This window comes from Dendrobates tinctorius, unplaced genomic scaffold (assembly GCF_039654945.1).
Source record: "Dendrobates tinctorius isolate UK_male_01 unplaced genomic scaffold, ASM3965494v1 ptg000157l, whole genome shotgun sequence".
Classification (NCBI taxonomy): Eukaryota; Metazoa; Chordata; class Amphibia; order Anura; family Dendrobatidae; genus Dendrobates; species Dendrobates tinctorius.
Window position 1 is genome coordinate 2,631,153 of NW_027361824.1, and position 26,105 is coordinate 2,657,257.

At 48.3% G+C, this 26,105-nt stretch overlaps 2 protein-coding genes across 6 annotated transcripts in view; both read left to right on the forward strand.

Annotated features, from left to right (window-relative positions):
- Positions 1-3,849, forward strand: part of LOC141051384 (uncharacterized) — a 45,034-nt gene extending 41,185 nt beyond the window's left edge. For 4 of the 5 annotated variants that reach the window (XM_073548325.1, XM_073548323.1, XM_073548326.1 and 1 more), the window contains one exon: positions 2,181-3,849. In XM_073548325.1, the coding sequence (XP_073404426.1) occupies positions 2,181-3,727 (1,547 nt within the window). In that variant the 3' untranslated portion in view covers positions 3,728-3,849. The remainder of the gene's footprint in view (positions 1-2,180) is intronic. The other variant, XM_073548327.1, reaches the window with a different exon arrangement.
- LOC141051431 (uncharacterized) overlaps positions 1-26,105 on the forward strand; it is a 244,984-nt gene that overhangs the window by 185,378 nt on the left and 33,501 nt on the right. Inside the window, 1 exon segment of the mRNA XM_073548362.1 lies at positions 14,650-14,942. Within this exon segment, the coding sequence (XP_073404463.1) occupies positions 14,650-14,942 (293 nt within the window).

A 26,105-nucleotide genomic window follows, 5' to 3' on the forward strand; every position in this document is an offset into this window, starting at 1 on the left:
GAACCAAGAAATGTAATGCTCCAGATTCTCAACTAGCTCAAAGGAAAGTCAGGTTTATAGCTTCTCTAATCAGCCAAACTGTTTTCAGCTGTGCTAACATACTTGCACAAGGGTTTCCAAGGGTATTCTAACCATCCATTAGCCTTCTTACACAGTTAGCAAACACAAAGTCTCATAAGAACACTGGAGTGATGGTTGTTGTAAATGGACCTCTATACACCTATGAAGATATTGCATTACAAACCAGACGTTTGCCGCTACAATAGTCATTTACCACATTAACAATGTATAGAGTGTATTTCTGAATCATTTAATGTTAGCTTCATTGGAAAAAACTGCTCTTTTCTTTCAAAAATAAGGAAATTTCTAAGTGACCCTAAACTTTTGAACTGTAGTGTATAGAGCATCTGCAACGTTTTTTGGGGTCCAATTTGTCCTGTTACTCTTGTGAAAATAAAAAATCGGGGGCGAAAAGATCATTTTTGTAAAAAAAAAAAAAAATGATTTTTTATTTTTATGGCTGTACATAATAAACTTCTGTGATGCACTTGGGGGTTCAAAGTGCTAACTATACATCTAGATAAGTTCCTTATGGGGTCTAGTTTCCAAAATGGTGCCACTTGTGGGGAGTTTCCAGTGTTTAGGCACATCAGGGGCTCTCCAATGGAGACATGGCGTCCGATGTAAATTCCAGCCAATTTTGCATTGAAAAGTCAAACAGCGCTCCTTTCCCTTTCGAGCGCCGTCATGCGCCCAAACAGTGGTGTACCTGCATATATGGGATATCAGCGTACTTAGGAAAAATTGTGCAACAACATTTGGGGTCCAATTTCTCTGGTACCCTTGATAGAAAAAAAAAAAAATTGGATCTTAAGTACATTGTTTTGTGAAAGAAAGTACATTTTTTTTTTAATTTTTTTTTTTTTTTTAACATTCCAAAAATTCCTGTGAAGCACCTGAAGGGTTAATAAACTTCTTGAATGTGGTTTTGAGCACCTTGAGGGGTGCAGTTTTTAAAATGGTGTCACTTTTGGGTATTTTCTATCATGTAGACGCCTCAAAGTGACTTCAAATGTGATGTGGTCTCTTAAAAAACAAATGGTGTAAAAATGTGAAATCGCTGGTCAACTTTTAACCCTTATAACTTTCTAACAAAACAAAATTTGGTTCCAAAATTGTGCTGATGTAAAGTAAAGATGTGGGAAATGTTACTTATTAAGTATTTTGTGTGACGTATCTGTGATTTACGGGCATGAAAATTCAAAGTCGGAAAATTGCGAAATTTTCAATCTTTCCGCCAAATTTCCGTGTTTTTTCCACAAACGCAAGTCATATCACATAAATTCTACCACTATCATGAAGTACAATATGTCACGAAAAAACACTGTCAGAATCACCAGGATCCATGGAAGCTCCAGAGTTATTACTTCATAAAGGGGTTAAAGCAAACTTGCCAGCTGTTTTGGCCGATATAAGCTGCGGCCACTGCCTGTCAGGGCTTATCTACAGCATTCTGTAATGCATTCTGTAATGCTGTAGATAAGCCCCCGATCTAACCTGAAAGATAAGAAAAATATATTTTATTACACTCACCCGGGAGGCGGTTCTGTCCGGCCCGATGGGTGTCTCAGGTCCGGCGCCTCCCATCTTCTTGAGATGCCGCACTCCTTCTTGCATCATGGCTCCCCGGCATCGCGTTCCTGCGCAGGCATATTTATCAGCCCTGATGAGGGCAGAGTAAAGGACTTCACTGCGCAGTCGCTGGGCCTCTCTGACCTCTCCTGGGGTCTGCGCACTGCAGTACTTTACTCTGTCCTCAAAAGGGCAGATAAGTACGATTGTGCAGGAGTGCGATGCCGGGGAGCCATAACGCAAGCAGGAGGGCGGCATCGCAGGAAGATGAAAGGCACCCGACCCGGACCGCCCCAATGGGTGAGTGTAATAAGTAATTTTTCTTATCTTTCAGGTTAGATCAAGGGCTTAGCTACAGCATTTAGAATGCTGTAGATAAGTCCTGAAAGGCAGTGGCTGCATCTTATATTGGCCAAAACTGCTGACAGGTTCCCTTTAAAGTTTTTTACATAGCTTGCCATTTTTAGGGACAGTTTAAGTTGAAATGTTCAAAAGTATAAAACTCAAGGATATTTTATAAAAAAAAATAATAATTTTTTTTATCTTAGCAGATGACTGTACCAGGAGATCAGAGGGACAGGTGACTCCAGATATACCATCATCCATTCACAGCAAAGATCTGTCTTCTGATCCTATGAAACAGGTCCCAACTTCTGATTCATTACCGACTACAAAGGAACATCAAAGTCACAAAAGAGGCATTAAAAAACAAACTGCTCCTAAAGCAAATAAGTCACGTTCATGTTCAGAATGTGGGAAATGTTTTAAGTATAAATCAGATCTTGTTAATCACCAGAGAACCCACACAGGGGAGAAGCCTTTTTCCTGTTCAGAATGTGGGAAACGTTTTTCACGGAAATCAAATTTTGTTACCCACCAGAGAACTCACACAGGGGAGAAGCCTTTTTCATGTTCAGAATGTGGCAAATGTTTTAAGATGAAATCGTCTCTTGATAGACACCAGATAACTCACACAGGGGAGAAGCCTTTTTCCTGTTCAGAATGTGGGAAATGTTTTAACCAGAAATCGGCTCTTAATAGACACCGGAGAACTCACACTGGGGAGAAGCCTTTTTCATGTTCAGAATGTGGGAAATGTTTTAAACATAAATCAGAGCTTGTTCCTCACCAGAGAACTCACACAGGGGAGAAGCCCTTTTCATGTTCAGAATGTGGGAAATGTTTTAAACATAAATCAGAATTGGTTAAGCACCAGAGAACTCACACAGGGGAGAAGCCTTTTTCCTGTTCAGAATGTGGGAAATGTTTTGCACAGAGATCACATTTTGTTACCCACCAGAGAACTCACACAGGGGAGAAGCCCTTTTCATGTTCAGAATGTGGGAAATGTTTTTACCAGAAATCAGAATTGGTTAAGCACCTGAGAACTCACACAGGGGAGAAGCCTTTTTCATGTTCAGAATGTGGGAAATGTTTTAAACATAAATCAGATTTGGTTAAGCACCTGAGAACTCACACAGGGGAGAAGCCTTTTTCATGTTCAGAATGTGGGAAATGTTTTAAACATAAATCAGATTTGGTTAAGCACCTGAGAACTCACACAGGGGAGAAGCCTTTTTCATGTTCAGAATGTGGGAAATGTTTTAAACATAAATCAGAGCTTGTTCCTCACCACAGAACTCACACAGGGGAGAAGCCCTTTTCATGTTCAGAATGTGGGAGATATTTTAACCGGAATGAGAATCTTGCTAAACATCAGAGCACTCACACAGGGGAGAAGCCCTTTTCATGTTCAGAATGTGGGAAATATTTTAACCGGAAAGAGAATCTTGCTAAACATCAGAGAACTCACACAGGGGAGAAGCCTTTTTCCTGTTCAGAATGTGGGAAATGTTTTGCACAGAGATCACATTTTGTTACCCACCAGAGAACTCACACAGGGGAGAAGCCCTTTTCATGTTCAGAATGTGGGAAATGTTTTTACCAGAAATCAGATTTGGTTAAGCACCTGAGAACTCACACAGGGAAGAAGCCTTTTTCAAGTTCAGAATGTGGGAAATATTTTAACCGGAAAGAGAATCTTGCTAGACATCAGAACAGTCACACAAAGGAGAAGCTTTTTTCATTTTCTTAATATGGGAAATATTTTACTTGGAAATAAACTGTTGATAAACATCAGAGATGTCACATAGGGGAGAAGCCTTTTTTATGTTCAGAATGTTGGAATTGTTTTAATTAAAATTTGATCTTCTTTAAGGGGTTGTCTCTTGTCATGTTTGCTGACAAAATTATAAAGCTAATAATAATAATCTTTATCTAGCACTATCTTATTCTGCAGCGCTTTACATACATTATCATTGCTGTTCCCGATGGGGCTCACAATCTAAATTCCCTATCAGTATGTCTTTGGAATGTGGGAAGAAACCCATGCAAAGACACGGAGAGAACATACAAACTCCTTGCAGATGTTGTCCTTAGTGGGATTTGAACCCAGGACTCCTACGCTGCAAGGCTGCAGTGCTAACTACTGAGCCACTGTGCTGCCCTATAAACTTTATTAATTTCTGTGCATGGCTCGTGTGGTGTAACAAAAAGTGAGTCTTGACACCGCTGATGAGGAGACGGCACGCCAGCAGTGTCAGTGGAGTTTTAGTCTTCCAATGAGAAATCGTCCAGACCTGAATAAGTAAGATGATTTGTTCTTTATTGATCATGCCGGCATGGAGAGAGAATGACGGCCGCACCAGATGTGAGCAGTCACCTGTCTGACCCAATATAGATTCTTAGAGTTTAAGTAGAAGAACAGAAAGGCGTTCAAAATACAAAGTTTGCAAAATAGTACATATGATGGAATATGCTTAACTGTCAGCTTCCTTTATCTACGTTACCAGAGAAGTAAAAGGGATGACAGTTTATTTGTACGCAAGACAAGGAAAGCCAACTAAGCATTCACAAAAGGAACACCCATGTCTTCTCAACACGTCAGCTGAAAGGAGTTTCTAAGTCTAGGAGCAGAAATGTCATACATGCAATCATGTGTATATATTCATACATAAAAGAAAGGACTTGATAACAATTATTATAACATTCCCTCATCTTGTAATAAAATCATTTATCTGTACACATTGGGGACAGATTTCTTTTTCACAGATTTCACAGAAGATCTTCATTCCTTGATACATACAACCAGTCTTTGAACAAGTCCTCTAAGGCTGGAGTCACACACAACGTAATAAAAAATCGGTCCGATTTTGACGGACCACAATCGCACAAATGTTTCATGAACAGTGATCCGTCTGTCATCCGATTTTCATGCGAGGATGTGATCTCGCATCTGAGCGTCCGTGTGACAGCCGTCTGGCGAGATTTAGTCGGCGGCTTGCAAAATGGACATATAATGGAGCCCAATGACAGATTGAAACACAAATGTATAAGTTCTACATAGCATAATAGCCGCTAAATCAATTGCCGGCTTCTGTAAAATCATTCCAAAACCCGACATGAAATGGCACATGGTTTACATACAGTTAGCCATTTTATGTTTTTTTCTATGTCTTTGACTAATAATTAGATTAGGGTTTGTGTGCAAAATTTGGGACATGTACATGTTAAATTAAGGGGTTAATTCATTAAAAAGAAATAGTGTGGGCTCCAGCAGCAATTTCTCACCAAGAGAGGTAAAGCCAGGGAGTGAGGGAAGAGATGTGAGAGTCTCCTGAAGTGAGTGTCCTTCACTGCTGAGTATTTGGGGCAGTGTGGCAGGAAGTGGGTCTCATCCTCCAGAGCCTCCTGGTCACAGTGTTGGCACAGTCTTTCCTCCCTGGGCTTGTAGCTCTGCCTGTGTCGGCTGGATTCGATGACCAGACTGTGGGCACTGAGTCTATATCGGCTCAGGATCTTGCGGTCTCTGGGGTCCGGGAGTTTCTCCAGATATGGGGCCAGTCTGTAGTCTCTGTAGACTCTGGTACTTGGTCAGTTTCTGTGAGCTGATGATGTCGTTCTTCCAGTCACGTACCTCTCCTGGCCTTCGTCTACCATCTTCCTGATTCTGGCTTTTGTCAGATTGTTGTGATTGGTGTTCTGGTCAGGTTGGGTTTGGGTGAGCTGTTCCAAGGGTCCGGGTTTTCTGTTCCACCTACATGTGTCGGGGCTTTATAGTGATGGGAGCTTGAATTGCTCCTACGTAGGTGAGCCCGGAATGACAGTGCCCTCTTTAGAACCTTTAGGTGTAGAGGGAATCTGCCCAGCTCGGCCCGGCAAGCACAGTTGGAGGTCCTCCGATGGACTTGGAGAAGGTGCTTGCAGAATTCCAGGTGAAATATTTCTGTTGGGCTGGAATCCCACCTTGACCAGTCTGGGTAGGTGTGAGGACCCCAGACTTTGCTTCCATACAGGAGGATTGGGGCGATGATAGTCGAAGATTTTTAACCAGACTCTCACTGGTGGCTTCAGATGGTAGAGTTTCCTTCGGAAGGCATACAAGGTTTTGCAGGCCTTGTCTTTCAGGGTCTCTATGGCTTGTTTGAAGCTCCCTGACCGGTGAATCTCTAGGCCCAGGTAGGTATATTTGTCCGTTCCTGTAAGGGCGCAGTTGTTGAGGACAAATGAAGGGTGCTGGTCTGTTTTCTCTTTCTCTTCTCGAACACCATGGTGTTGGTTTTCTTTAGGTTGACCGGTAGTGCCCAGGTGGAGCTGAATTTCTCTAAGATTTTCAGGTTGTCTTGGAGGCCTTTCTCAGTTGGTGACAGAAGCAGCAGGTCAACTGCATACAGCAGGAATTTCACCTGCGCGTCGTGGTGGGTGAGACCTAGTGTGGAAGATTCCAGAGCTGTAGCCAGCTCATTCATGTAAATGTTGAAGAGCGTTGGGCTTAGGCTGCAGCCTTGTCTGACTCCCCAGCTCTGCTGGAAATAAGCTGTTCTTCTGCCGTTTACACTCACACTGCAGAGGTTCTCTGTGTAGGAGCTTTTGATAACATCATAGGGCTTTCCTATTCCTCTCTCCAGCAGTTTCAGGAATAAGCCTGGGTGCCACACCGAATCAAAGGCCTTTTTAAAGTCCACGAAACAGGCGTATATCTTCCCGTTCTTTGTATTGTGGGCGTGACTCTGAATGAGGCTGTGCAGATGTGGTCAGTCGTGCAGTGGTTTGGCATGAACCCTGCTTGGCTCTTGCTGAGGACGTTGTGCTCGGTGAGGAAACTGAGGATCCTCTTGTTCAGGATGCTGTTGTACAGTTTTCCCAAGGTTGCTGCTCCACAGGACTCCGGTGCGTATAAATCGGACGGCATACGCATGGTGTTTTGCCCGATATTTTCTCGCAGCCATTGACTTGCATTGCCAAGTCTCGTCTGAGACACGCAGCATGCTGAGATTTTTTTCTCAGTCCTATTTCATCTGACATAAAACTTGCAGATGAGATGTCACCTATTGAATAACATTGGTCCAATGTTTTATCCGTTTTTTATGGGATTGCACTCGTGCGTTGTTCTCGCCAGTGGGTATGAGCCATAAGAATAATGCGATCAGGTCTCTCACCAAGACATGGAGCAATGCAGATGCGGCAATTTCTTGCTTTGGCACCACACATTACTTTGCTCGCTGTCATTTCATATGACTGTAGATGACATTTTGTGTCTGGCCAGAAGTCAGCCGGATTCCTGCCATCCCGCACTAGCTCTCGTCGGCTCCACTTTCCATGATGAAGCCGCTGTTATGTGCTGCCATGTCCCCGCTGTAAGGCAGCAGCCAGATGTGGGAGCAGTGGTTATTCCTCATGGTTCTCTCTGCTGCGGGGTTCATGGTTCCTGGTATATGGTGTGACGGCCGTTCTGGGGTGAAGAGGATGATTCAATGATAGGTCCAGTTTGCCTCAGGTTTATGTGACTGATTCACACATGAACGCTGCCCCCTATGTCCTTCTCATGGAATTTCTATAAGGGTGAGTCCACATTACTATAAAAACAAGGGCAAAAAATCCAATAAGGCCTTATTAATAACAGTGCCCTATAATACTGGATGCAGTCCCATTGGTGATCATAGCCACAAACCGCTGAAGTAGTGGAACTGCCATTCCATCCATTGGAGATCACACCATGACGGGATGTCTCCGCACATAGTGGACTTACATCCATTGTGAGAACTCATCGTTCCATGGTACAGGCTCCATAGTGACCCTGCATCCATTGTGAGAACGCATCTGATACAGGAGCGATACACCCAGATATTCATCAGATACCGGAGCGATACACCAGATATTCATCAGATACAGGAGTGATACACCAGGGGGAATATTCATCAGATAAAGGAGCAATATACCAGCGGGAATATTCATCAGATGCAGGAGCGATACACCAGGGGGAATATTCATCAGATACAGGAGCGATACACCAGGGGGAATATTCATCAAATACAGGAGCGATACACCAGGGGGAATATTCATCAGATACAGGAGCGATACACCAGGGGGAATATTCATCAGATACAAGAGCGATCCACCAGGGGGAATATTCATCAGATACAAGAGCGATCCACCAGATATTCATCAGATACAGGAGCGATACACCGGGGGGGATATTCACCAGATACAGGAGCGATACACCAGATATTCGTTAGATACAGGAGCGATACACCAGGGGGAATATTCATCAGATACAAGAGCGATCCACCAGGGGGAATATTCATCAGATACAGGAGCGATACACCAGGGGGATATTCACCAGATACAGGAGCGATACACCAGGGGGATATTCATCAGATACAGGAGCGAAACACCAGGGGGATATTCATCAGATACAGGAGCGAAACACCATGGGGATATTCATCAGATACAGGAGTGATACACCAGGGGGATATTCATCAGATACAGGAGCGATACACCAGGGGGATATTCACCAGATACAGGAGCGATACACCAGATATTCGTTAGATACAGGAGCGATACACCAGGGGGAATATTCATCAGATAAAAGAGCGATCCACCAGGGGGAATATTCATCAGATACAGGAGCGATACACCAGGGGGATATTCACCAGATACAGGAGCGATACACCAGGGGAATATTCATCAGATACAGGAGCGAAACACCAGGGGGATATTCATCAGATACAGGAGCGAAACACCAGGGGGATATTCATCAGATACAGGAGCGATACACCAGGGGAATATTCATCAGATACAGGAGCGATACACCAGGGGGATATTCATCAGATACAGGAGCGAAACACCAGGGGGATATTCATCAGATACAGGAGCGAAACACCAGGGGGATATTCATCAGATACAGGAGCGAAACACCAGGGGGATATTCATCAGATACAGGAGTGATACACCAGGGGGATATTCATCAGATACAGGAGCGAAACACCAGATATTCATCAGATACCGGAGCGATACACCAGGGGGATATTCATCAGATACAGGAGCGATACACCAGATATTCATCAGATACAGGAGCGATACACCAGGGGGAATATTCATCAGATACAGGAGCGATACACCAGGGGGATATTCATCAGATACAGGAGCGAAACACCAGGGGGAATATCAGATACAGGAGCGATACACCAGATATTCATCAGATACAGGAGCGATACACCAGGGGGAATATTCATCAGATACAGGAGCGACACACCAGATATTCATCAGATACAGGAGCGATCCACCAGATATTCGTTAGATACAGGAGCGATACACCAGGGGGATATTCATCAGATACAGGAGCGATACACCAGGGGGATATTCATCAGATACAGGAGCGAAACACCAGGGGGATATTCATCAGATACAGGAGCGAAACACCAGGGGGAATATTCATCAGATACCGGAGCGATACACCAGGGGGATATTCATCAGATACAGGAGCGATACACCAGGGGGATATTCATCAGATACAGGAGCGAAACACCAGGGGGAATATTCATCAGATACCGGAGCGATACACCAAATATTCATCAGATACAGGAGCGATACACCAGGGGGATATTCATCAGATACAGGAGCGAAACACCAGGGGGAATATTCATCAGATACAGGAGCGATACACCAGGGGGATATTCATCAGATACAGGAGCGATACACCAGGGGGATATTCATCAGATACAGGAGCGAAACACCAGGGGGAATATTCATCAGATACCGGAGCGATACACCAAATATTCATCAGATACAGGAGCGATACACCAGGGGGATATTCATCAGATACAGGAGCGAAACACCAGGGGGAATATTCATCAGATACCGGAGCGATACACCAGATATTCATCAGATACAGGAGCGATACACCAGGGGGATATTCATCAGATACAGGAGCGATACACCAGGGGGATATTCATCAGATACAGGAGCGATACACCAGGGGGAATATTCATCAGATACCGGAGCGATACACCAGGGGGATATTCTTCAGATACAGGAGCGATACACCAGATATTCATCAGATACCGGAGCGATACACCAGGGGGATATTCATCAGATACCGGAGCGATACACCAGGGGGATATTCTTCAGATACAGGAGCGATACACCAGATATTCATCAGATACCGGAGCGATACACCAGGGGATATTCATCAGATACAGGAGCGATACACCAGATATTCATCAGATACAGGAGCGATACACCAGATATTCATCAGATACCGGAGCGATACACCAGGGGGATATTCATCAGATACCGGAGCGAAACACCAGGGGGATATTCATCAGATACAGGAGCGATACACCAGGGGGATATTCATCAGATACAGGAGCGATACACCAGGGGGATATTCATCAGATACCGGAGCGATACACCAGGGGGATATTCATCAGATACAGGAGCGATACACCAGGGGGAATATTCATCAGATACTGGAGCGATACACCAGGGGGATATTCTTCAGATACAGGAGCGATACACCAGATATTCATCAGATACCGGAGCGATACACCAGGGGGATATTCATCAGATACCGGAGCGATACACCAGGAGGATATTCATCAGATACCGGAGCGATACACCAGGGGGATATTCTTCAGATACAGGAGCGATACACCAGATATTCATCAGATACCGGAGCGATACACCAGGGGGATATTCATCAGATACCGGAGCGATACACCAGGGGGATATTCATCAGATACCGGAGCGATACACCAGGGGGATATTCATCAGATACCGGAGCGATACACCAGGGGATATTCATCAGATACAGGAGCGATACACCAGGGGGATATTCATCAGATACAGAAGTGATACACCGTGTTCGTCGAGCAAAGTTTTTAACAAAGCGACGGTAATATCCGGCCAGTCCCAGAAACGCCTGCACATCCTTTACCAAAAACATACTGATAGGGAATATAGATTGTGAGCTCCTTCGGGGACAGTGATAATAATGTGTGCAAACTGTAAAGCGCTGTGGAATATGTTAGCGCGATATAAAAATAAAGATTATTATTACTATTTACCGTCTCGGGGGTAGGCCACTCCTGTATCACAGCGATCTTCTCCCGAGACGGTCACACGCCTTCAGAGGAGACAACGTTCCCCAGATACTCGATCTGAGTGCGAAACAGGTGGCATTTCTGGGGTTTTCTCCTTCAACCGGCACGCCTGCAGTCGACAATGCACCTGCCCTAACCGGTACAGGTGGTCCTCAAAAGTGGCAGCATATATGATGATGTCGTCGAGGCAGATCAGCGTGGCCTCGAATTTCAGGTCGCCCAAGCATTGGAAGGTCCCCAGGGCATTGGCCAGACCGAAGGGCATCCGACTGAATTCAAATAGGCCTATGGGCAAGATGAAAACCATCTTCGCCCAGTCCTGTTCTGACATGGGTACCTGCCAATACTCACTGGCCAGATCTAGAGTGGAAATGTACTTTGCTTTCCCCAATGCGGACAAGGATTCTTCGATTCGAGGAAGGGGGTAATAGTCTTTGATGGTACAGGCACTGAACTTCCGATAGTCCACACAAAACCGCAATGTTCCATCTTTTTTCCGCACCAGCACGATGGGAGCGGCCCAAGGGCTTTGACTTTCCAGGATGACCCCCTTTTGCAGCATTTGGCCCAGCAAGATCTTCACCTCCTGATACAGTTGCGGGGGAATCGGCCTGTAGCGCTCTCTGATGGAGGTCTTGCTTTCAGTGGGGATCCTGTGAGTAATGGCTGTGGTGCAGCCGAAGTCCTCTTCGTGGCGATCGAACACTTCCTTATATTGAACTAGAAGAGCCTCCACTTGCTGTACATGGGATTGCCCTAGGCCAGAGAGCTCTGCCCGCATTTGTTCCAGGATGGCTCGCCCTTCTTGTTCAGGCAGGAGCTCCGAGGCCTGGGTTGAGTTTACAGTCACGGCCCAGGGTTCCCCTCGGGCATATCCCTAGCTGCAGTGTCAAAGGTGGCTGCACCACCTCCAGCGGCTTTACTACTTTGGCCATCTCGCAGCGGGGTCTCATGATGATATCTTGGTCTTCCAGATTGACACAGTGTAAAAGCACTGTCCCCTGCCTCACGGTGGCCAGGGCGCAGGCCACTAGGAGACCCAGGGGTAACTGTTCCGCCCACGAAGGTTCCACTTGTACTTCTACTCCGTCCAAGGCGACTTGGGCTCGGATGAGCAATGAGACCACTGTATGACCAGGTGGTAACACGAGATGAGCAGCCGTGGGCGTGATCACCTTTACCAACACTTCTCCTTCCTGGCAGGTCTCCTGGACTTGCGTTCCTCGCACCAACTGGGTGGTCTGGGTGCTCCATTGTTTCAAAGTCTCCTGGGCAGGATCACTGAGGAGGCTGCCAAAGTGTTTTAGCACGTTCATGCCCAGGGTGTCAGTGTGTCCGCCGCTCACCTCCCCTTTGATCAGGACCACTCCCCGACACCCCAGCTCTTTGCCACACATAGAGATCTGCATCCATGCTACCCCGGCAACACAGAATATAATGTAACCCCCTCATAAGGTATAATGCACCCCCTCATATAGTATAATGCAGAACCCCTCATAGGGTATAATGCAGCCCCCTCGCACGTCTCCTCTCCCACTCGCGGCTCCGCTCCGTACACCTCGTACACGCGCGGCTCCGCTCCGTACACCTCGTACACGCGCGGCTCCGCTCCGTACACCTCGTACACGCGCGGCTCCGCTCCGTACACCTCGTACACGCGCGGCTCCGCTCCGTACACCTCGTACACGCGCGGCTCCGCTCCGTACACCTCGTACACGCTCGGCTCCGCTCCGTACACCTCGTACACGCGCGGCTCTGCTCCGTACACCTCGTAACGCTCCGCTCCGTACACCTCGTACACACGCGGCTCCGCTCCGTACACCTCGTACACGCTCCGCCGCGCACACCTCGTACACGCGCGGCTCCGCTCCGTACACCTCGTACACGCGCGGCTCCGCTCCGTACACCTCGTACACGCGCGGCTCCGCTCCGTACACCTCGTACACGCGCGGCTCCGCTCCGTACACCTCGTACACGCGCGGCTCCGCTCCGTACACCTCGTACACGCGCGGCTCCGCTCCGTACACCTCGTACACGCTCTGCTCTGTACACCTCGCACACGCGCGGCTCCGCTGCGCACACCTCATACACGCGCGGCTCCGCTGCGCACACCTCATACACGCGCGGCTCCGCTGCGCACACCTCATACACGCGCGGCTCCGCTGCGCACACCTCGTACACGCGCGGCTCCGCTCCGTACACCTCGTAACGCTCCGCTCCGTACACCTCGTACACACTCCGCTCCGTACACCTCGTACACGCTCCGCACACCTCATACGCGCGCGGCTCCGCACACCTCATACACGCGCGGCTCCGCACACCTCATACACGCGCGCGGCTCCGCTCTGTACACCTCGTACACACGCGGCTCCGCTCTGTACACCTCGTACACACGCGGCTCCGCTCTGTACACCTCGTACACACGCGGCTCCGCTCTGTACACCTCGTACACACGCGGCTCCGCTCTGTACACCTCGTACACACGCGGCTCCGCTCCGTACACCTCGTACACACGCGGCTCCGCTCCGTACACCTCGTACACACGCGGCTCCGCTCCGTACACCTCGTACACACGCGGCTCCGCTCCGTACACCTCGTACACACGCGGCTCCGCTCTGTACACCTCGTACACACGCGGCTCCGCTCTGTACACCTCGTACACACGCGGCTCCGCTCTGTACACCTCGTACACACGCGGCTCCGCTCTGTACACCTCGTACACACGCGGCTCCGCTCCGTACACCTCGTACACACGCGGCTCCGCTCGGTAGACCTCGTAACGCTCCGCGCCGTACACCTCGTAACGCTCCGTACACCTCGTACACACGCGGCTCCGCTCCGTACACCTAGTACGCGCGCGGCTCCGCTACATCCACACTGTTAAACCCCTCCTGACCCAACACAGAAACCCCTCATCCAGCACCATGACAACCAGCAAGCAGAGGCTCCTGATCATGTGACCACTGACTCTGCCCCTCCTGTGACCTCATCACAGGTCCTGTGCCACAGAGCAGTCAGGGCCTTCCACCTTCTAGCCCGCCAGTGCCTCAGGGACTGCTGCACCAATCAGCGTCAGGCCAATTGCAGCCTGGCAGCCAATCAAAGCGCGGAGCTGCACAGCCAATGAGCGGCTGCAGCTCCCAAACAGTCACTCCCCTGACACTCCCTCTACACAACGCAAACTCTCGGCCAGCAGAGGTTAAGGCTCCGCCCCTTCCGGTGACGTCATCCCCTGGCAGGAATCTCCGGGCTGGAAGTTTCCTTAGGTTGAGCGCAGAGTGTATAGGCTCCTTCCAGGTCCTAACTGCAGCCCATACAGTCTAGCCGGCTCACTACTAAACCCTCCTGTCTGTCACTGACCTCACTCCACACTGCTGACAGCCGCCGGCACCAGAGAGACAGCTGAGACACGTGTAATGGAGGCTTCTCTCTCTGCCTTTGCTGTCAGAACACGCCCCCCGGTATGACACGCCCCCAGAACTGACATCACACCTGGAAGGAGCCCATACAATCTAGCATTTGCCCTTCCACCTTCTAGCCCGCCAGTGCCTCAGGGACAGAGCGCGCTCCTGAATGCGCGCCTTCACTGCCCTGCTGCACCAATCAGCGTCAGGCCAATTGCATCCTGGCAGCCAATCAAAGCGCGGAGCTGCACAGCCAATGAGCGGCCGCAGCTCCGGAGACTGCCACTCCCCTGACACGCCCACTACACCTCTCACCTTCAGAGAGCAAACTGGCGACCGGCAAATGACTAAGGCCCCGCCCCTTCCGGTGACGTCATCCCCTGACAGGAATCTTCGGGCTGGAAGTTCCGTTATCTCCCGTGGATTCTTCCCGGTGACCCGGTGCGCGGCTCTGCAGGGGGAGGTCTGTGCAGAGTCCTCGGCATCCTCTGTGCGGGGCATTTATCCCTCCTCCTATATCGCCTCCAGACTCCGCAGCGCTGTACACGTGTTATTATCACTCTCACTACAGCGCTTATTCACACCGGGGGTTCCTGGCTGCGTCTGTGCACTGATTGCGGTTTCCTCTTTGCCTCCAGACAGTAATGTCCTCCCCTCAGGGCCAACTCCCCCCCCTCTCTCTGCATGGAAGGAGGTAATGATGGAGGCGCCTCAGCTGACTCTTCCTCTCCCATCATTCTCTGCTCTGCCTGTGACACAGCGGGTGCTCATCGCGCACTCTGCACACCGTGTGCCAGGCAGAGCGGGAGCAGCACGAGCACGTTGTGTGTGCTGGACTGTGGGGCCATTCTGGGGTGGGGGGGGGAATGATATACCATGTGTGGCCTGGGCTGTATACCATGTGTGGCCTGGGCTGTATACCATGTGTGGCCTGGGCTGTATACCATGTGTGGCCTGGCCTGTATACCATGTGTGGCCTGGCCTGTATACCATGTGTGGCCTGGCCTGTATACCATGTGTGGCCTAGCCTGTATACCATGTGTGGCTGGGCTGTATACCATGTGGTGCTGGGCTATATACCATGTGGTTTCGGGGTATATACCATGTGTGGCTGGGCTATATACCATGTGTGGCTGGGCTGTATACCATGTGTGGCCTGGTCTGTATACCATGTGTGGCCTGGTCTGTATACCATGTGTGGCCTGGTCTGTATACCATGTGTGGCTGGGCTGTATACCATGTGTGGCTGGGCTGTATACCATGTGGTGCTGGGCTATATACCATGTGTGGCTGGGCTATATACCGTGTGGTGCTGGGCTATATACCGTGTGGTGCTGGGCTATATACCGTGTGGTGCTGGGCTGTATACCGTGTGGTGCTGGGCTGTATACCGTGTGGTGCTGGGCTATATACCATGTGGTGCTGGGCTATATACCATGTGTGGCTGGGCTGTATACCATGTGGTGCTGGGCTGTATACCATGTGGTGCTGGGCTGTATACCATGTGGTGCTGGGCTGTATACCATGTGTGGCTGGGCTGTATACCATGTGTGGCTGGGCTGTATACCATGTGGTGCTGGGCTATATACCATGTGGTGCTAGGCTGTATACCATGTGGTGCTGGGCTGTATACCATGTGGTGCTGGGCTGTATACCATGTGGTGCTGGGCTATATATACCATGTGTGGCTGGGCTGTATACCATGTGTGGTCAGGGCTATATACCATGTATGGCTGGGCTGTATACCATGTGTGGTCAGGGCTATATACCATGTGTGGCCTGGGCTATATACCATGTGTGGTCTGGGCTATATACCATGTGTGGCCTGGGCTATATACCATGTGTGGCCTGGGCTATATACCATGTGTGGCCTGGGCTATATACCATGTGTGGCCTGTTCTATATACCATGTTGTGCTGGGCTATATACCATGTGTGGCTGTGCTGTATACCATGTGGCTGGGCTGTCTACCATGTGTGGCTGGGCTGTATACCATGTGTGGCTGGGCTGTATACCATGTGGTGCTGGGCTATATACCATGTGTGGCTGGACTGTATACCATGTGTGGCCAAGGCTGTATACCATGTGTGGCCAAGGCTATATACCATGTGAGGCTGTGCTATATACCATATGGTGCTGGGCTGTATACCATGTGTGGCTGGGCTATATACCATGTGTGGCTGGGCTGTATACCATGTAGTGCTGGGCTGTATACCATGTGTGGCTGGGCTATATACCATGTGGTGCTGGGCTATATACTATGCGGCTGTGTTTTATACCATGGAGGGTACATTTTAAATTATATTCTATGGGGGAGGCTGTTATATAATATGGGGGGCTGTATTATATTATATTTTATGGGAGGTGATTGCATCATACTCTGAGGGGGCTACATTATACTATATGAGAAGGCTACATTGTATTCTACGGAGGGGGTACATTATACTATAGGGGCTGCATTATATTCTGTGGGGGGCTGCACTAGAGTATATGAGGGGGGCTACATTATATTCTATGAGGGGCTGTATTATATTATATTTTATGGGGAGTGATTGCATCATACTCTGAGGGGGCTACATTATACTATATGAGAAGGCTACATTGTATTCTACGGAGGGGGTACATTATTCTATGGGGGGCTGCACTAGAGTATATGAGGGGGGCTACATTATATTCTATGAGGGGCTGTATTATATTATATTTTATGGGAGGTGATTGCATCATACTCTGAGGGGGCTACATTATACTATATGAGAAGGCTACATTGTATTCTATGGAGGGGCTACATTATACTATATAAGGTGCTGCGTAATCTATGGGGGGCTGCACTATAGTATATGAGGGGGGCTACATTATATTCTGTGGGGTAGCTGCATTATGCTCTATGGGATGGCTGCATTATACTATAAGAGAAGGGCTGTATTATATTCTGTGGGGGGTTACATTATACTGTATGGCGAGGCTGCATTATATTCTATGGGGGTTACATTATATTGTATGGCAGGGCTGCATTATGCTCTATGGGATGGCTGCATTATACTATATGTGGGCTGCATTATACTGTATCGAGGACTATGGGGAATACATTATATGACGAACTATGGGGAGCATTATACTATGGGAAGTGAATTGTACTACATGGATGACTGGCGGTGTACAGTATTATACTATATGGAGGACTATGAGGAGTGTATTATACTATATGGAGGAATATGGGGCACATTATATTATATGGAGGACTATAAGGGGTAAACTATAGATAACATGATACTGTATGGTAATCTGTTAGTGATCCATTAGTGATCGTTCTGTCCCCATCTTTCTTTCTCAGACAGTGAGAAACTGGGTCTGAGCAGAAAAAGTAAATTAATGTGCATGCAAAATGTCCTTGTTCACATTTACGTCACTTGACAAGTGGAAAGGTTTTAAATACAAGAGTTAGGACTGTCCCACAAGGGTTGCCGTGACGTGGCGGGATGGCTTCTACATTATTTTGATCAAAATTATGTTAACTAAATACCCTTATTATTACTATTATTACTACCTTCATGCAATTTTTGCAATATTTTTTTACTTTTTTATTCCAGGATATTTGTTTTGTGTTTTGCTTTTGGTTTTCTCAGACAGTGGAAAGAGGCCGGGAAACAATTGTTGAACGACTTCAGTATTGTCGATCACACTCGTTTAGGCTAGTTTCACACTAGCGTTTCCTGGAGCTGCAGAGGGATGCGCACGGCCGCCATGAAGCTCCGCCCACGGCCGCACCTCCTACGGTCAGCTCCGCCTATGGGCGCATGACGCTGCATGCGACTTGCGTCCCCTATTTTTAGCGTTGGATACGCAGGCCGTGTGCAGGTATGCGTTTGCCGGTGCATGCGTCCTTTTCACGGAATCGCACCGTATTGCATTTTGGTGAGATTGGCGCACCATCAAATGGACGCCTGCACCGGCAAACGCATACCTGTGCACGGCCTGGGTACCCAATGCTAAAGATAGGGTCCACAAGTCGCATGCAGCGTCATGCGCCCATAGGCGGAGCTGACCGGAGGACATGCGGCAGTGGACGGAGCTTCATGGCGGCCGTGCGCATCTCTCCGCAGCTCCAGGAAACGCTATTGTGAAACTAGCCTTAGCGGCCTGAACTCAGCACATGTAGCTACAACCGAAATGCTTCTGTGTAATGTGCAATATGTTAGCATTTGGGGCCCCATTTTAAACTTTGCCTAGGGCCCCACTTTGCCTAAAACCGGCCCTGCCTCACCCTTTGTCCCGACCACTGTAATAATTCTCCCTTCTTCCCCCCACATGATAATATTCCCCTATTCACCTGCAGGCGGCCATAATTCCTTCTATGTGCCCCTACATAGTATTACTGCCCCTTGTGTGCCCCCATGTATTAGTAATGCCGCCTATGTGCCCCCATGTATTAGTAATGCCCCCTATGTGCCCCATATATTAGTAATGTCCCCTATGTGCCCCATATATTAGTAATGTCCCCTATGTGCCCCCATATATTAGTAATGCTCCCTATGTGCACCCATATATTAGTAATGCTCCCTATGTGCCCCCATATATTAGTAATGTCCCCTATGTGCCACATATATTAGCAATGTCCCCTATGTGCCCCCAGTCATTACACTGGCTACCCATCCACTCCAGAATCCAGTATAAACTTATTACCCTCACCACAAAGCCCTCCATGGCTCAGCACCACCCTACATCTCCTCCCTTGTTTCAGTATACCACCCTACCCGCGCCCTCCGTTCTGCTGATGACCTGAGGTTAGCATCCTCGATAATCAGAACCTCCCACTCCCGTCTCCAAGACTTTACACGTGCTGCGCCAATTCTTTGGAAAGCACTTCCCAGGTCAATACAATTAGTCCCCAATCCCCACAATCTTAAGCGTGCCCTGAAAACGCATTTATTCAGACTGGCCTACCACCTCAACACATTAACCTAATCTATCCCTGGGTGGCACAGTCAAAAGTTTTACCATAACCAGGTTTCCCACTTCATGTTCCCACATGCTTTATGCATCTATTAGCCCTCTGTGTCTGTACTGTTACACGCTTAACATTATGGCTGGTCCATACAATCAGGGTGTCACATCGCCATCGTATACAGGGACTGCTGTTCCTGCTTCGGCCACTAGGAGGCATCAGACTGGCACGTCGCCGTCAGATCCGTGCTCTGCTATTCCGGTCTTGGCCTCTGGGAGGCGCCGGACTGTCAAGTCACGGTCAAACTCGGGGATGGCTGTTCCTGCCTCGGCCACTGGGAGGCGACGTGGTCCGCCCGTGGGTACTGCTAACAGGGAGGAGGCTCCTCCGCAGGCATCTGGCGGCCGCAGGCTGCGCTCCTCTGTCGGTCATGAAGGGGTTGGTGCATCACCATCTGGCCTGGTCCTGGGGGCGGTCCTAATGACGTCGTCAGACCGTGAACCTGTGATGGATGATCTGATCCCTCAAATACCTTGGGGCCTGTCTTGCAGGCCGCCAGATATAGTCTTGGTTTCCCCAGTGTGCTAGTTTGTTATTTGCTATCTTTGACTCTGACCTTTGCCTGGATTTCTGACTCTGCTCCTGCCTAACGATTTTGTACCTCTGCCTCCCTCCCGGTTTATGACTCTGACCTTGGCCTGGATTTGACTCTGCTACTGTCTGCCGTTTTTATACCTCTGCTGCCCACCTGGTTTAGACTTGGATTCCTGACTACGCTTTTGGTCCCGTTTTTTAACCCCTTTCTGGCGACCGTCCTGCTCTGGTCCGCTGCTTTTATCTAGACAGCTACCTCCTGGGCTCTGCTGTAAATCCAGATCCCTGTATAGGGGTAAAGGGTATCGTGGTTGCTCGGGGTGCTGTCTTACTACAGCCCAGACTCGCAGACGGACGTCACATTATATCTGGCCCAAAAAACCGTTTTTGTATATATCCAACATATATAAAAGCAGTGTCCCTGACCTTTTTTTTCTTCTCCCTTCTCCTGCGTGAGTTGGTTCTTTGACCTAACACCTGTTACCTGCTTCAGTGCACAGCCTGGAGGAGCACTCTCATCCTCCTACACAAGCATGCAGCAGTCTGGAGACTTCAGGGAAAACGCCAGACGTCAGAGATCCACAGTCCTGGGACATCGGCCCCTGGGCAGCTCTGGTCAAACCTGCCCGGGGGCTCAGATATTGCCCGCAAATGCGGCTAAAGTTTTGTTACCCGTCTCTCTCTTATTTTGTAAGAAATCTTTGTGCTTGAAGGCTTATGTGGATAGTGGCTCTGAGGGAAATTTCATGGATTCTTTGGTTGCCAGGAATCTGGGTGTACCGCTATTGAGGCTTAGTGCCCCTACTAAAACCACTGCTATCAATGGCACATCTATTATTCAGGGTGGAGTGGATCTCGTTACTCCAGGAATTGCTATGTCAGTGGGGGCATTACATACGGAACATATCTCATCTTTTGTGATTGATGATTTATCAGTCGCAGTTGTTTTGGGTATGCTGTGGTTACACAAGCACAATCCTGTCATTGACTGGCACCTTGGTGATATTGTGCGCTGGAGTCCACAGTGTCAGGATAACTGCATATCGCTAGCAGTGAGCCAGGTTAATGTTACAACCCCCGTCATACCGTTTGCTTTCAGGGACTATGAGGATGTCTTTTCTGAAGTGGAATCTGAGAAATTACCCCCTCATAGAGAACATGATTGCCCTATAGACTTGATTCCGGAAGCCCGTCTCCCAAAGGGGAGAATATTTAATCTCTCTGGTCCAGAGCGTCAGGCCATGAATGACTACATAGCAGACAGTTTACAAAAAAGGCTTTGTTAGACCGTCCACTTCACCAGTTGGGGCCGGGTTCTTTGTGGAAAAGAAAGATGGAGGTCTCAGACCCTGCATTGATTACCGGGAATTAAACGCAATCACTGTAAAGAACCAGTATCCGCTTCCACTCATCCCTGATCTTTTTAATCAGCTTATGGGAGCCCGTTGGTTTACTAAACTTGACCTCCGGGGGGCATATAATCTAGTCTGCATAAGAGAGGGAGATGAGTGGAAAACCGCGTTTAACACCCCCTTGGCCACTTTGAGTACCTCGTAATGCCGTTCGGACTTAGTAACGCACTTGCCGTGTTTCAAAATTTTGTGAATGGTATTTTCAGAGACATTTGTGGGGTGTATGTAGTCATGTATTTGGATGACATCCTGATTTACTCTGCTGACCCTGCGACACGCTCAACACATCTGTTCTGTGCTCCAAAGACTGCGAGAACATTCTTTATTTGCTAAACTAGAGAAATGTGTTTTTTTTTGCTGAGGAGGTACAGTTTCTGGGGTACATGGTCTCAGGCAAAGGGTTCCGCATGGATCCTGCCAAGATCCATCCCATTATAGCATGGGTACAACCCAAATCGCTAAAAGCGCTGCAGCGATTCTTAGGGTTTGCCAATTATTACCGCAAATTTATCAAGGGTTTCTCAGAGATTGCCAAACCACTCACGGATTTGACCCGGAAGGGGGCAGATGTGGCTAATTGGAAACCTGAGGCACTTTAGGCATTTTCTACCTTAAAGGAGTGTTTTGTGGCTAACCTGGTACTAATCCATCCTGACCTAGACCGGCCGTTTGTGGTAGAAGTGGATGACTCTGAGGTTGGAGTAGGGGCACTGCTTTCACAAGGCACGGCAGCCCTTGCACAACTTCGTCCATGTGCTTTCTTTTCCCGAAAGTTGTCTCCTACGGAGAGGAATTATGATATAGAGAATCGGGAATTGTTGGCCATAAAATGGGCCTTTGAGGAATGGCGTCACTTCCTCGAAGGTGCTAAACATAAAATTACAGTGATCACAGATCACAAGAACTTGACCTACCTGGAGTCAGCCAAAAGCCTGAATTCTAGACAGGCAAGGTGGGCCTTGTTTTTCTCGAGATTTGACTTTATCACATTCCGTCCAGGTACTAAAAACGTAAGGGCTGATGCCCTCTCAGTTTTTGCCCCTCACAAGCCGAGGACTCTGAAGCAGTTCCAATATTGGCCAATGGGATTGTTGTTTCGGCTGTGTCTTTGGACCTTCTGCAGGTGATCCGTAGGTCCCCAGAACAAGCCCCTGACATGATGCCCCCCAAAAAAATTGTTAGTTCCGGCCACGTTTCGCCTGCAAGTTCTGAAAGAGTCGCACGACTCTGTTCTGACAGGCCATCCTGGTGTCAATAATACCACCAGACTGGTGACTAGGAATTTTGGTGGCAGACGGTGGTTAAGGATAGTAAAGATTGTGTTAGCTTGTGAAATCTGTGCCCGCGCCAAGTCCCCCCATTATCGCCCTGCCGGCTGGCTCCAGTCCTTGCCCATCCCTGAGAGTCCATGGACCCACATCTCCATGGACTTCATTACTGACCTGCCGCCCTCAGAAGGGAGGACGTGTATCTGGGTGGTGGTGGATAGGTTCAGTAAGCAATGTCATCTTGTTCCCCTGTCTGGTTTACCTAATTCTGAAACTTTGAGTAAGCGCTTCATTGTTCATGTTATACGATTGCACGGCACTCGGGTGAATATTGTGTCCAACAGGGGTACCTGTCATGATATGTATTTTTCCCCAATACTTTGCCATGTCTTGTGTATACCTGTAACAATATGTTTCCTTTCCCCATTGCCTGTGTCTCTGGGACTATAATGTAATTATGTAAGTAACCTGTCTCCTTTCCACAAGACTTGTGTATCTAGACCATAATTGAATTCAGGCTTGGGTCAACACAGCTAGGGGAATCACCATTGTTCTCCTCAGCAGGGGGAGGACTCACAATACACATCCTCGTAGACACCTCGGAGCCATGCGATGGACCAAACCATTGACTAGGAGGTGGGAACTTCTACTCCCCTACACTTGGGCTGATCCCAGGAGCCCAAGACAATGGACTTATGTGTGACCCATCAGATGTGAGTTGGATGCTGAAAGAGAAGGGCGAGGCTGTCTGAGGAAGCCTCGGCCTTAGTGTGATCGTGGCGGATTTCTGGGACTCTAAAAGGACTATGGTTTTGTGATCTGGCACAAGGATTGTCGGGAGGTGCCCCCGAATCAGTTTCCTGTGGACTTATTTTGGGACTCTGCAAATTACCTTCGTGTTGTTCCTGTGTTCTGGTCAATAAATCTGTTGGATCGTTCCCAGGCCTGTTGTTCCTCCTTGCTCTGGAGAATACTCCCGTCACAGTACCCAGTTCGTTTACAAGTTCTGGAGGGCGTTCTGCAAACGCATGGGTGTTGAATTGTCCTTCTCCTCTGCCTATCACCCTGAGACCAATGGTCAAACTGAACGCACCAACCAGGCTCTGGAGCAGTATCTCCGCTGTTACATATTGGAGCATCAATCCTATTGGGTGGAACATCTGCCATTAGCTGAGTTCGCCCTGAACAACCAATACCAGGAGTCCATCAAAACTACCCCTTTCTACTGCAATCACGGACTGCACCCACGCTTTGGTTCATTTTCGGCCAGGTTGTCGGAGCTCCCGGGGGTAGAAAAATCTATACATCGGTTAAAGACTATCTGGTCAAGTAAACACAAACTTGAAGGGGTCCCAGCTTTTGCTGCAAATAGACGGCGATCCAAGGGACCGCACCTGGGAGTTGGGGACAAGGTCTGGCTTTCCACCAAGAATATCAAGCTTAAAGTGCCGTCTGCCAAACTAGGTCCCAGATTCATTGGTCCATATGAAATATTGGAAGTGATTAACCCTGTAGCTTTTCGTTTAAAACTCCCTCAGTCTTTTAAATTGCCCAATGTTTTCCACAAATCTCTTCTCAAGTTGTACCGCTCTCCAATCCATCCTGTCCAGTCCCCTCCTCCTCCTGTTTTGGTCAGGGGCATCTTGGAATACGAAGTCCAGGGTGTTCTTGACTCCCGCTTAGTGAGAGGTTCCGTGCAGTACCTGGTGCACTGGAAGGGCTATGGCCCAGAGGAGAGGTCCTGGGTTCCCGCTAGTGACATCCACGCCAAAGGTTTGATTAGAAAATTTAACCTCCTTCACCCTAACAAACCTGGTTTTGAGGGTCCAGAGGCCCCTCTTAGAAGGCGGGGTACTGTCACATCGCCATCGGATACAGGGACTGCTGTTCCTGCTTCGGCCACTAAGAGGCACACGATTTTGTACCTCTGCCTCCCTTTGGGTTTATGATTCTGACCTTGGCCTGGATTTGACTCTGCTACTGTCTGCCATTTTTGTACCTCTGCTGCCCGCCTGGTTTAGACTTGGATTCCTGACTACGCTTTTGGTCCCGTTTTTTAACCCCTTTCTGGCGACCGTTTTGCTCTGGTCCGCTGCTCTTATCCAGACAGCTACCTCCTGGGCTCTGCTGTAAATCCAGATCCCTGTATAGGGGTAAAGGGTATCGGGGTTGCTCAGGGTGCTGTCTTACTGCATCCAAACATAAATTAGGTCTGAACAGGTGCTTTCCTAGAGTCGCCAACTCATATATACATTCAAACAAAAAGCAGCACTCTGTAATGCTAAAACATGAAATATGAAAATTGAATTGCATTACTGCACTAGAGATATGAAATGTTGAGAATTCTTAGCGCATAAATTGGCCAATTCATGCGTACCCGGCAGCCACGATAAGGCGATTCTCGTTGCCAGGACCTAATGCTAATCCTCTCTTAGACCGAAGGCTCTATCTCTATGGAGAGGGGTAGGATCCGGCTGAAATTAAAACCGCCTGATGCAATTTTGGAGCCAATTTTCTTTAGAAACATTTTACATTTTTTTTCCTGGTATTTTTCTTGCAATATAGGAAAGCTTAAGGCCAGAAATAAACCCCATAAAATAATAATAATCTTTATTTATATAGTTATTTATATAGCGCCAACATATTCCGCAGCGCTTTACAGTTTCAAAACACAAGTCATAAGTAACAACGTTACCAATACAATAATTAAAGCAAAATAAGACGACCCTGCTCGTGAGAGCTTACAATCTACAATGAGGTGGGGGAGATACAAAGTACAGGTGTGTATTTACAATGGTGTATTTACAATGATGGTCCAGCCATCTTGGAGTGGGGGATAGATATAGTGAATGGGCTACACACACACACATAAAATGACTTTGATTAGTGAACATGGTAGGCCGCTCTGAACGGATGCATTTTGAGGGAGCGCCTAAAACTGTCCAAATTGTGGATAGTCCTAATTTCTTGGGGTAGAGCATTCCAGAGGATTGGCGCAGCGCGGGAGAAGTCTTAGAGTCGGAGGTGCGGATTAGTGCAGAGGATAGTTGAAAGTCGTTTGCACAGCGCAGCGGTTGGTTAGGCCGAAAGACAGAAATGAGGGAGGAGATGTAGGGGGGTGCCGCACTGTGGAAAGCTTTATGGGTGAGAACAAGTACTTTGAATTGGATCCTATAATGAATGGGCAGCCAGTGTAACGATTGGCGAAGAGGGGAAAAGCAGGGAGGGATGGGAGTCACAGTACTTGGTGGTTGGGAGTGGATTTCCTGACGGATATTATCTATTTTATCTATAAAGTGGGAAGCCAGGTCATCAGCATGAATATCTGTGATAGGGGCTTGTGCTTTTGGCCTGAGAAGGGATTGAAAGGTGTCAAAAAGTTTCTTGGGGTTGTTGGCTAGTGAGGAGAT